The 12,794-nt window shown below is 41.2% G+C and overlaps 1 protein-coding gene across 1 annotated transcript in view; it reads left to right on the top strand.

Moving 5' to 3' along the window:
* Positions 1–12,794, top strand: part of GUCA1C (guanylate cyclase activator 1C) — a 38,435-nt gene continuing 25,641 nt past the window's right edge. Inside the window, 3 exon segments of the mRNA XM_018050043.1 lie at positions 1–55; positions 58–115; positions 117–198. Coding sequence (XP_017905532.1) covers positions 1–55; positions 58–115; positions 117–198 — 195 coding nt within the window.

Genomic DNA, 12,794 nt, shown 5'->3' with positions numbered 1-12,794 from the left:
ATGGGGACTAGCAAATCTGTAGTGGGTGGTGAGACAGCAGTTTCTGCTAATGAGACCTGTGGTACAGAAAACTTACAATGGAATACCCATCCAGTCTGCAAACACTGCCTGAGTTTGACATGCTTGGGTCTGCAAGGTCTGAATCAAAAAGTCAGTCAACATGTTGATCAAGTCTGTAATTCCATGGACAAGAACAAGGTAAGAACTTTTACTTATCATTTGGGTATGGTTCTGCATTTCCTCCTTTTTTCAATAAATAAAATAGCCTGAGGTAAAATGTGTGTGTTCCACTGAATTGTGAGATCTTCAGAGAACCCGCAGCTTGTAGGTAAGTGAGTCATTAAACACATTTAGCACTGCCGGCATGAAAATAATTGGGAACTAGCCTCTCCGCCCTTGGAAATGTTCTGCATGTAGGGAATTATTTTAAAACCAAATTAAATCTCGGCATGGAATTCTGATGCTATCGTTTAAACAAATCTAATAAGTGCAGATTGATTTACAAAGACTGTTTTCAAAGAATTTAATGCATTGGTGACATTTCATAGAAAAGCAAATTACAGGAACCTACTTTTAAAAGTGTGATTGCATCTGGATTGGCAGATAAAATCAATACAAATTAGCCAACATATTGTTCATACTCAAATCAAAAGTTAGAATGCTTCATAATCCTTTCCTTTTTTTTATGTCTGACCAATTTAGTTTGGGGAAAGCCAGGAAAAAAAATACAGTTTTAAATTCAGATACATGTTAGTTTCTAAAGATTGTTACTCAACTATTGTCTCAAATTTACACATTCCTGGAGAGATACTGCATATTTAATTATATGTCTTAAAAATAGAAAAATGAGAAGAGAAAAACCATAGGATAGGAAAAATAAGACAAAAAAGTAACAATCTGAAATACTGGGCTAAATTCTTCCTATCTGCTTTTCCTTGTACATTTCAGTTGTTTTGCCTATAGATTTGTGTATTTCAAAATGTACTGATTCCATCTAGAATAAAAGGCAAGGGAAAAATACTACTCATAGAAAAATAGATGACTTTAGAAGACTGTGAATGATAATAGAAGATAAAGAAGGGATAATTAATTCAGTACAGTTAAAGCTACTGGCTGTCCATTAGGATGTATGGAATCAAATACAGCTTTTGGAGCTTTTAAGCCAAAAAAACACAAAAAACAGATGACTTAGATGTAACAGCCAGGAATTTGGGAGTTTTCAACCTGAGTAAAATTAACAGCTATTTCAATCCTTGTGGCAATGACAGAAACAGGTTTTTTTAGGACATTATTGTCCTTTGTTCTTTGTTTTCAAATATGCATTAATGACATGACATGCTTATCATGACAGTGTTTTCTTCCTCATTAATTTAATTTAGTGTAGATGCAAGCAAACCCAGCTCTACCCGCAAGGAGCTTACAAGTCAGTAGGAAAATGAGGCAGATTCTGCTTTTGTTCTTAACTATGAAAAAGGGTTCTGATATGCTATAGACTGAATGTTTATAATCCCTTCTCAAATCCTATATTGAAACCCCAGACCCCAGTGTGATGGTATTTGGACGTGAGGGATCTTGGGGGTGATTATATCATGAGGGCAGAGCCTTCATGAGTGGGATCCCTTATAGAGAGGCCCCAGAGAGCTCTCAGCCCATTTCTCCATAGGTGGATGTGGTGTGAAGACAGTTGGGTACGAACCAGGAAATGGGCCCTCAGGAGACACTGAGTCTGCCTGTTCCTTTGATCTTGGACTTCCCAGCCTAAGAACTGTGAGGAATACATTTTTGTTTAGACCTTCCTGTCTATGGTATTTTTGTTGTAACAGCCTGTTGTGCACACTGTTATGTTGTGTCTCTTTGCCTCTGCCTATGTTATGCCTTTCTCTGCATGCTTCTTCATGCGCCCACCCCCCATCATTCTCTGTGTCTAACTCATGTGGCTGTTGCTGACCTACTCCCTGTGCCTGCTGTGAGCTTCCCAGTGGAAGTCTGCTGCTACAGACTAGCTTTTCAGACTCTGACGGTGGTATTCCTGAGAGTTTAGAAAATAAGCTATCAAGTATCAAGTACTTTAGTTATTTTTCAAAGGTGTTGATGTTATGTCCCAGACCAGCAATTTTGTTGTCAGCCCTGTGTTTGTGAAAGCACTGTGGGTGTCAGAGGTTTCTATGCAAGAACAAGAACATGGTGTCAAGAAAGCAGAGGCAGACAGTGGACAAGGTGTCTGGGATGTGTGTGCCACTAGAGTGAGAATCCTGTCAGTGACAATTGTGGGACAGCCATATCAGAGCTCAACTGAAATGACCTGAAACTTCTGCTCTTCGTGATTTATCATCATTTATCATCAGTTCAGTTCAGTTGCTCAGTTCAGGTCAGTTCAGTTGCTCAGTCGTGTCCGACTCTTTGCGACCCCATGAATCGCGGCACGCCAGGCCTCCCTGTCCATCACCAACTCCCGGAGTTCACTCAGACTCACATCCATCGAGTCCGTGATGCCATCCAGCCATCTCATCCTCTGTCGTCCCCTTCTCCTCCTGCCCCCAATCCCTCCCAGCATCAGAGTCTTCTCCAATGAGTCAACTCTTCACATGAGGTGGCCAAAGTGCTGGAGTTTCAGCTTTAGCATCATTCCTTCCAAAGAAATCCCAGGGCTGATCTCCTTCCGAATGGACTGGTTGGATCTCCTTGCAGTCCAAGGGACTCTCAAGAGTCTTCTCCAACACCACAGTTCAAAAGCATCAATTCTTCGGCGCTCAGCCTTCTTCACAGTCCAACTCTCACATCCATACATGACCACAGGAAAAACCATAGCCTTGACTAGATGGACCTTAGTTGGCAAAATAATGTCTCTGCTTTTGAATATGCTATCTAGGTTGGTCATAACTTTTCTTCCAAGGAGTAAGCGTGTTTTAATTTCATGGCTGAAATCACCATCTTCAGTGATTTTGGAGCCCCCCAAAATAAAGTCTGACCCTGTTTCCCCTGTTTCCCCATCTATGTCCCGTGAAGTGATGGGACCAGATGCCATGATCATTCCCATGGTCTTAGTTTGCTGAATGTTGAGTTTGAAGCCAACTTTTTCACTCTCCTCTTTCACTTTTATCAAGAGGCTCTTTAGTTCTTCACTTTCTGCCATAAGGGTGGTGCCGTCTGCATATCTAAGGTTATTGATATTTCTCCCAGCAATCTTGATTCCAGTTTGTCAGCCCAGCATTTCACATGATGTACTCTGCGTATAAGTTAAATAAACAGGGTGACAAGTTAAATAAGCATTGATGCACTCCCTTCCCAATTTGGAACCGTGTTGTTCCAGTCCAGTTCTAACTGTGGCTTCTTGACCTGCATACAGGTTTCTCAAGAGGCAGGTCAGGTGGTATGGTATTCCCATTTCTTTCAGAACTTCCCATAGTTTGTTTTGATCCACACAGCCAAAGGCTTTGGTGTAATCAATAAAGCAAAAGTACATGTTTTTCTGGAACTCTCTTGCTTTTTCTTTGATCGAATGGATGATGTCAACTTGATGTCTGGTTCCTCTGCCTTTTCTGTATCCAGCTTGGACATCTGGAAGTTCCCGGTTCACATATTGTTGAAGCCTGTGTTGGAGAATTTTGAGCATTACTTTGCTAGCATGTGAGATGAGTGCAATTGTGCAGTAGTTTGAATGTTCTTTGGCATTGCCTTTCTTTGGGATTGGAATGAAAACTGATCTTTTCCAGTCCTGTGGCCACTGCTGAGTTTTCCAAATTTGCTGGCATATTGAGTGCAGCACTTTCACAGCATCATCTTTTAGGATTTGAAATAGCTCAACTGGAATTCCGTCATCTCCCCTAACTTTGTTTGTAGTGATGCTTCCTAAGGCCCACTTGACTTCACATTCCAGGATGTCTGGCTCTAGGTGAGAGATCATACCATCTTGATTATCTGGGTCATGAATATCTTTTTTGCATAGTTCTTCTGTGTATTCTTGCCACCTCTTCTTAATATCTTCTGCTTCTGTTAGATCCATACCATTTCTGTCCTTTATTGATTTATCATAAAGATATTTATGATTTCTTTCTCTTTTTATGGTTTATCATAATGATACCATTTTGCTTAGGAAGCAAGTAAACCTATGCAGTGATGATTAATGCCACAAAAGTTGTGGGGATCTCAACATAATATCAAGTCATAAAATGAGAAGAGTAAGAATTGCTCATTATCACGTGATAGCAAGACATGATATGCAGTTATGCATAGGAAAACAAAAAAAAAGCCATATATTTAATTAGATCAATAAAACTATCAGCTGTCCAGAAACCCAGAGGATTTACTCTTTCAATGGAGCTCCTCTGCAGTTTTACTATTCTGGATGGAAATCATTCTAGAAGACTTCTACTTCCTCAAAGTGCCGGTAAACATTTTCTCGATATTAGCCATTATTATGAACATTGATTGTTACATTTATGAAATGCCAAGAAGTACGTACGCCTACTGAAGTTGCTGTGGCTACGTTTCATAATGTCAGAAATCCTGGAAGTACATGCTTTCGTTGTGTTTGCTTTTCTGTCCTTTTCTCTGCTGTCAAACATACCATACCCATCGTTCTGATTGTTACACTAAACAGCTTCCAGTCTTTTTCTCTCCTGCCATTTCTGACTGGCTTTGGCGTGTACTCAAGCCTGTTAGAATAGTGCTTAGAGTAAATAGATTGAGAAATTTAGAGTATCAAGTTTATTCCTTTGGCTAATCACACTCCCTTGTAGGCTGATATTTGACACTCAGTAAAAATTTTGCGGTTGTGTCTGACTCTGCGGCCCCATGAACTGTAGCCCACCAGGCTTCTCTGTCCATGGGATTTCCCAGCAAGAATACTGGAGTGGGTTGCCATTTCCTCCTCCAGGGGATTTTCCCAAACCAGGGATTGAATTTTAGTATACCAATGGGCTATGCAGAGAACAAAATTTACCAGAGTCACTAAAATAAAACTTCTGACTTTTATATTAATCTATAATTGTTGAGAGTAATGAGGAAGACTAGTGGTATACTGGGAAATGTTAACAATTAGTGTTCTGGGGGGAAATAGCCCTGGTAACATTTGCTGGTTTCCATAGTATAAATATGCCTACCCTGGCCAATTTCAAGCTAAAAATCATTTAATACTTGGCTTGCAAATTTTCTGAAAATTTAACTGTCAGCCCCTACCAGCAGGTACTCCAGCACACCACTGGGATGGGTAGAAGAGTCATAGAGTTAAATCCTTGTCATTTTCTATAACAGGAAGTAAATAAAGTCTAAAATTGATAAATCGAGACATAAGCGGAATAAGCATCTCAATTGTAAACATGTAAATAAAAGGCTAGAAAAAAAAAGTTCAAAGTTTTAAAGTATAAGTCTTTTAATTTTAGATATGTACATGTATGATATACATGATAAAAATAAAAAAAGATTTTTAAAATTTTATAACAAAAAGAAGTGGAATAAAGGTATTATTATATTAGCCAATCTTTGTAGGTGAGGTCAGTGATGGAAATTGCTCTCCTCCAAACTAAGGTCTGTTTCTGTGCAAGGCATGACATAGGTGCCTTCATTTCTACCACTAGGAATTGTCCCTTCCATTATGGAAATCCTATGGATTTGAAGCTGAGGGTGGTGGTGTTCAGTTGCTAAGTCATGTCAGACTCTGCAACCCCACGGACTGCAGCATACCAGGCTCCTCTGTCCTTCACTATCTCCTGGAGTTTGCTCAAATTGATGTCCATTGAGTCAGTGATACTCTCAAGCCATCTATCCTCTGCCTCTCCCTTCTCCTTTTGCCTTCAATTTTCTCCAGCATCAGGGTCTTTTCCAATAAGTTGGCTCTTCTCATCAGGTGACCAGACTACTAGAGCTTTAGCTTCAGCCTGACCCAAACTTGGTAGTGAGTAACTTCATCAAAACATGAAATCTCCATTAAAATATACAACACAGTAAAATCATGTAATAAACCCACATAGGGTGAGACAGCGGGACTTGAAGTTAAGTGGGCTCCAAGGACTGACCAGGGCCACCTCCTTCCCCACATGTACACCATTGATTTGCTAGGGAGAATGAGTCTTTATCTAACAACTCCCTGCCAAAGCAAAAGATGATGGAAGGCTGATGAGAATTTGAGCTGGGTCTGGGCCAGCACCAGTATTCCAAAAACATTATGAAAAATGTTATTGCTGGCTATCGGTTCCTAAGAGGCTGTGAAAGTGGACATGGCTGCATTGTTCTTACCTGAGTATCATGCTTCACCTGGAGATGGATGCAAAAGTCCCAGTTCCCTGGAAACTGCCTCCTAAACTAGACATGAACCTGCACCCTGGGATCTAAGCATCCAGCGTGGGTGATACTGAACTTCTTAATACTTCTGCTCTGCTGAGGTGCAGGCAGAGCCTGGCAATGAAGGAGAGCTAGGACTGCTATTCTCCTGTACTCCTTTCATTCCAGCTGCACTGCTTTCTCCATGCTACACCTGCAGTTTGCTCTACTTCATTTCACTGTCCTCTTTTTAGATGCAAGTGATGCATGTATTCATCCTAATGAAACAAAAGTGCAGAAATATGAAGAATAAAAATGAAAAATGAATCATCCCCTTTAAGGCCCACATATTTCCCAAGATGAGGCACCAAGTGCAGTGGCATAAAGTGGATGTTGAACAAACGTTTACTGAGTCATTGAACAAAATAACAAGGGAAGTGACAACTCTAGGAGCCTTATATACATGGACCTCTTTCCATTCCTCTCTCTCTCCTTCACCTTCCCTCTTTCCCCCATATTTATACCAAGGAGGGCTACTGTGTCTTCCTAATTTTAACCTAGTGATCAACTGGAGTGATTATCTCAATTATCTCACAAATTTTAAATTATTTTTTATTTGTGTAGCTGGTAAGAATTTCAGCTCACACACTCAGACATTTAAAACATGTTGCTTTAGTTTCCCATAATTAAGTTCTATTTTCAGTCCCCATTTTACCTAGGAGATTTCTCCCTCAACTTTTCAGGGTTGCCTATGAACCCCAAGGGTGCCTCTAAAACTCAAGGAATTAACAGAGGGCAGAGGAGCATCTGTCCCACCCTCATGTTTGCTGAGACAGAATCTCTCCTCATCTGCTGCTTCACGTAGAAGGTCGCTGTCTCCACACGGCTAGGCCTGCTGTGTCGGATTCTCTCCCTTGGCTTGTATCTACTCTTAGCCACGGAGGCCCGTTAGGCTGGCTCAGGACTGTCTGGCCAAACACTCCTCACAGCCTTTCCTCCCAAGCTCAATGTGTTCTACCCAGTAAATCACAGGTGCTTCTGAAACTATTAGGTAGCATTTCAGGGGCTCTGAAGAGCTCTGGTCATTTGTGTCTCGGCACAGAAAGAATTTAGCTGGAAGAAAAGTCATAGACAAGTGATTTATTAGAATAAAGTGAGAGGGTGCTGTCTTGAGCGCTTCATGACTTACATGTTTGTAATCAAAGAAAGTGGGGAGGGGAGAAGACCGTCTTCATCATTCTTGAGTGGACATTACTCTCCCATCATCAGCTTCTCCTGAGCAGGGGAGTTTTTCTTGTCCCTATATGGTCAAGCTAGGTTCACAATTTTTTTTTTGTTTTTTACTTTATTTTACTTTACAATACTGTATTGGTTTTGCCATACATTGACATGAATCTGCCACGGGTGTATACAAGCTCCCAATCTGGAATCCCCCTCCCACCTCCCACTCCATATCATCTCTCTGGATCATCCCTGTGCACCAGCCCCAAGCATCCTGTATCTTGTATTGAACATAGACTGGCGCTTGGTTTCTTACATGATAGTATACATGTTTCAATGCCATTCTCCCAAATCATCCCACCCTCTCCCTCACAGTCCAAAAGTCCGTTCTATACATCTGTGTCTCTTTTGCTGTCTGGCATACAGGGTTATCATTACCATCTTTCTAAATTCCATATATATGTGTTAGTATACTGTATTGGTGTTTTTCTTTCTGGCTTACTTCACTCTGTATAATTGGCTCCAGTTTCATCCATCTCATTAGAACTGATGCAAATGTATTCTTTTTAATGGCTGAGTAATACTCCATTGTGTATATGTACCACAGCTTTCTTATCCATTCATCTGCTGATGGACATCTAGGTTGTTTCCATGTCCTGGCTATTATAAACAGTGCTGCAATGAACATTGGGGTACATGTGTCTCTTTCAATTCTGGTTTCCTCAGTGTGTATGCCCAGCAGTGGGATTGCTGGGTCATAAGGCAGTTCTATTTGCAATTTTTTAAGGAATCTCCACACTGTTTTCCATAGTGGCTGTACTAGTTTGCATTTCCACCAACAGTATAAGAGGGTTCCCTTTTCTCCACATCCTCTCCAGCATTTATTGCTTGTAGACTTTTGGATCACAGCCATTCTGACTGGTGTGAAATTGTACCTCATTGTGGTCTTGATTTGCCTTTCTCTGATAATGAGTGATGTTGAGCATCTTTTCATGTGTTTGTTAGCCATCCGTAGTCTTCTTTGGAGAAATGCCTATTTAGTTCTTTGGCCCATTTCTTGGTTGGGTCGTTTATTTTTCTGGAGTTGAGCTGCATAAGTTGCTTGTATATTTTTGAGATTAGTTGATGGTCAGTTGCTTCATTTGCTATTGTTTTCTCCCATTCAGAAGGCGGCCTTTTCACCTTACTTAGAGTTTCCTTTGTTGTGCAGAAGCTTTTAATTTTAATTAGACCCCATTAGTTTATTTTTGCTTTTATTTCCAGTATTCTGGAAAGTGGATCATAGAGGATCCTGCTGTGATTTATGTCGGAGAGTGTTTTGCCTATGTTCTCCTCTAGGAGTTTTTATGTGTGCTGAGAATATGTCCTGATTTACTGAGCTCACTGGGCAGGGTGTGGGGCTCATGCTACAATTGTTTTATTGTTTGGGGTCATGTCTCTTGGTTAGGTTACATGGTTCTGTTGCTGAGCAAGCCTGCTTGGTTTAGTGATTAAGCAAACTTTCTTTCTTGAATGATCATTAACTAACAGGTATTAAAAAACAGAGACATCGCTTTGCCGACAAAGGTCCTTCCAGTAGTTATGTATGGATGTGAGAGTTGGACCATAAAAAAGGCTAAGCACCAAAGAATTGATGCTTTCAAACTGTGGTGCTGGGGAAGACTCTTGAGAGTCCCTGGGATAGCAAGGAGATCAAACTAGTCAGTCCTAAAAGAAATCAACCTGAATATTGATTATTGGATATTGGAAGGACTGGGGATAGAGCTGAAACTCCAGTGCTTTGGCCACCCTGATGCAAAGAGCCAACTCATTGGAAAAGACCCTGATGCTGGGAAAGACTGATGGCAAGAGGAGAAGGCAATGACAGAGGATGAGATGGTTAGATGGCAGTACTGACTCAATAGACATGAGTTTGAGCAAACTCAGAGAGATAGTGAACAGGGAAGCCTGGCATGCTGCAGCCCATGGCATTGCAAAGAGTCGGACACAACTGAGCGACTGAACAACAGCTCATACATTTTCTATTTACAATCCCCTAATGATTTTAACTATTAATCACCAACATTTAATCACCTACTTTGTTCCTTTATTCCTATTGCTTCTACCCTTACCTCTGCCAACTGCACCTGGTGTGTCTCTCCTCTACCCTTCCACCTGGTCTGCACCCTCACAGAGCAGTGCCTTTCTTCCCACTGTCTTGCAACTCTCCTTTCCTTTCCTATTTGTCACTTCCCCCGCCTATGGAATTCTTATTTAACTTGAGAGTAGCTAGGAGAAACTAACTCCAATTATGTGTTCCTCCAAATCTTTTGTTTATGGCATAAATTTTACGCTTTGAATCCCAAATGGCTTAAATAGTTGAAACTCAAGAGCTAAGAATGACCTCTTGATTTCTGCTTTTCTGCTGCACTGTCTTATCTCTCAGGCAGTGAATGTCTTTACTGAACATGGGAGGGCTGAATGATGGAACGGATTACCCGGAGCAAAGTCACACCCTTAATACACCATATTATTAACTCACTCTATTTGCAAATATTTTATTGAGCTCCTGGGAGGCGTGATGTAAGGGAGGTAGGCACAAAGAGGAGTGGTAATTGGTCCCTGTCCTCAAAGGCGTTTACAATCTAGCCAGATGACAAATGCATCCTTATGAAAATAAAAGTTAGTGAATAAAGAATCAAAGATTGAAAGAAAAGCATTATACTTACTCTCTAGCTTCATGGTTCATGATGGGTCTTGGGACTATAGGGCTGCTTTTAAAACTTGTCCAGCCTATTCTTAGGCAACCTGACCAGAAGGGCCAGAGAGCTCTTCAATTCCTTCCCAGTAGTTCAATTAACAGGAGAAAAATCACACTCAAGTTTTGGAAGGTTGTGGAGGTGGGGTTGAGTACGTAGGTAGAAGACATGATTTCTGTGCCCTAAAAGAGTTGATAATCTAGTGGATAAAAGTCATGTCAAAATGAAATGCCCTAAGATGAAAATAAGTCAATATAATACAGTAAACTATAGCAGGGCTGTGCTATTCAAGGTACATTTACTGAGATCAGAAAATGCATTGGAAACCAAGTTGTAGAGTTAGTTAGGAAAGATTTTGTGGAGGCATTTTGAGATCTTCAAAGAAATGAAAAGATTGAATTATGCTAATAAAAGCTAATGCTTACTGAACATTTCTGTACAAGTTACTGTCTTAAAACACTATTATTTTATAAAATTCTCACAACAGTAACACAAGAGTAGGTACTATTTTTATCATTCCCATTTTACAGATCAGGACACTGAAGCACAGAGAGGCTAAGTAACTTGCCTAAAACTACACAGCAGAATTGGAATGCTGACAGTCTGACACCAAAGGTTGCACTCTAAATTACTCTGGTATTTCCCACCTCTTACGAAATAGTTGAGTATTTCAACAAAGAAAACAGTTCAACTTAAAGTGTAAAGTAGAAGAGAGATGGGTCAATGAGGACCTCGCTAAAGTAGAGGGTTACTGCGGGAGCATGACTGGGGAGCACACCCTCCAGGCGCCTCACCTCCACCTTGTGCTCCGTGCAGACAGCCAGTCAATTTCTGGGACTACACTGATTCTAACATCATGGCTGAGAAATGAGGCACTCAGAGCACCTAAATGCCAGGAGTGATTTGCCTGGAGAATCTCAAAGCAGAAAGCCAGCCCTCAATCCCTGTGGCTCCTGGTCCGCATTCTTGCTGCTGCTGTAACACGTGTGAAGGGCAATGCATAGCCCTCAGGGCCACACCTAGGCATCTGGGTATGAAACCTTGGGCTAAATCCACTGCACCTGCCTTCTCTAATCAAGATCATTTTAAAACTTGCATGTCCTCCACGGTGCATGTAGCCTCAACAATAAGATGTTTGCCTGAGCTGTTGTCCAGGTTCTTGGAGTCAGATGTGCCTGTTTCAAGCTGAGCCATTAAGACTAGTGAGGACCACTGACCCTCCAACTAGGCATATGTAAGTATCCGCTCAGTGACCTTTTGAAGATGTAGAGGCCCATAGCCTAGTTACGCCTGTGAAGAACGATGATGACACACTTTTTCCCACTCACCTGTCCCTACTTCCCCACACTCCTCACATCCCAGACCAATGACGTACTTCTCTAGTCTTCATCCCATAAATACCCCCACCTCTGGCCTTCGAAAGGAAGATTTGAGCTCTGTTTTTCTGTCTCTTTGTTCTGCTCTCTTGCTGCAAATAATTCTGTTTGCCTCAAATCTAGGCATCTTGGCTTGCTGTGCTTAGGTCAAAATAAACCATAGTGGTGCCCACCAAGCAGAATGCCATTTTCAGCTCTCAAACTGAATCTAAGTTTCTCTGAAAGAGATCTTTTATCAGATACCTTCTTGAGGGCAGGGACGGAGCTGTTATCTAGTAGGGTAATGGAAGTGAGCTAACAGAAGCCTGACTGCTGGTACAGAAGGAATGTGGGGGGAGTGGGAAATGAGCCTAAAAGACTTGTTAGAAGCTTTGTCTCCTGTAAGACCAAGGTCTTACAAGGGAGGTAGAAGAGTTTCTTTGAATTTGGAATTCAAACTGTTACTGAGTCAAAGTTTGTAGGCCTTTCCTGCAAGAAGTTAGGAGATAAGATGTTGAGGCAAGAAACGGTGAGTTTTCAAACAGCCAACAGATGAAGAAAAGGGTGGGCTAATATCCTAAAGAACTATCCTAATTCAGGCTTCTCTACTAAGGAAAAAGGGGGAGTGGGAAGGGCTTCCAGTAAAGGGAGGAAGGGGATTGCAGACCTCTTGGAGCACCACCCCCTCCTCAAAGGAAAGCATCACCTTTTTCCTCTTACTCAGAAGAGCTGGATCACAGAGCTCTGGCAAAAATTCAAGTTGTTAGCAGTTACTTTTATGTTACCTCTCATCTCTGTTTACATGAAAGCTTTCTAGGCTAGCAGTGAATCTATCTTACAAGTAAGGATCATGGGATGGGAACTTTCTTAAGGGAACTTAAAGAGCTATTTGGGCATAGAAAAACATCTTTTCTCTAATGCCTAACTCCTGACATGCAGGGTTAAAGTCATCAAATCCATAAGCTAAAGAATGAGGGAAACCATTTCAATGTGGTGTGTATTCTGTTTTGTCTCTGTTCCAAAACTATAAAGTGGTGTTTGAGCCAGATAAACAGTCATCAGCAAAGATAATCCAGAACACTAGGATAAAACAGCCAACACCAGCTCTCAGATTATGCAACCTCAAACCAATCCTGGGACTCAAGAGTGAGGGAATAGTGAGGAATTCTGAGAAACATGGGTGATTAACCTGTCCGCAGGAAGAAAACTGAGGAAAAAGGGC

This window comes from Capra hircus, chromosome 1 (assembly GCF_001704415.2).
Source record: "Capra hircus breed San Clemente chromosome 1, ASM170441v1, whole genome shotgun sequence".
Lineage (NCBI taxonomy): Eukaryota > Metazoa > Chordata > Mammalia > Artiodactyla > Bovidae > Capra > Capra hircus.
This window is presented reverse-complemented; position numbering and strand designations above follow the sequence as displayed.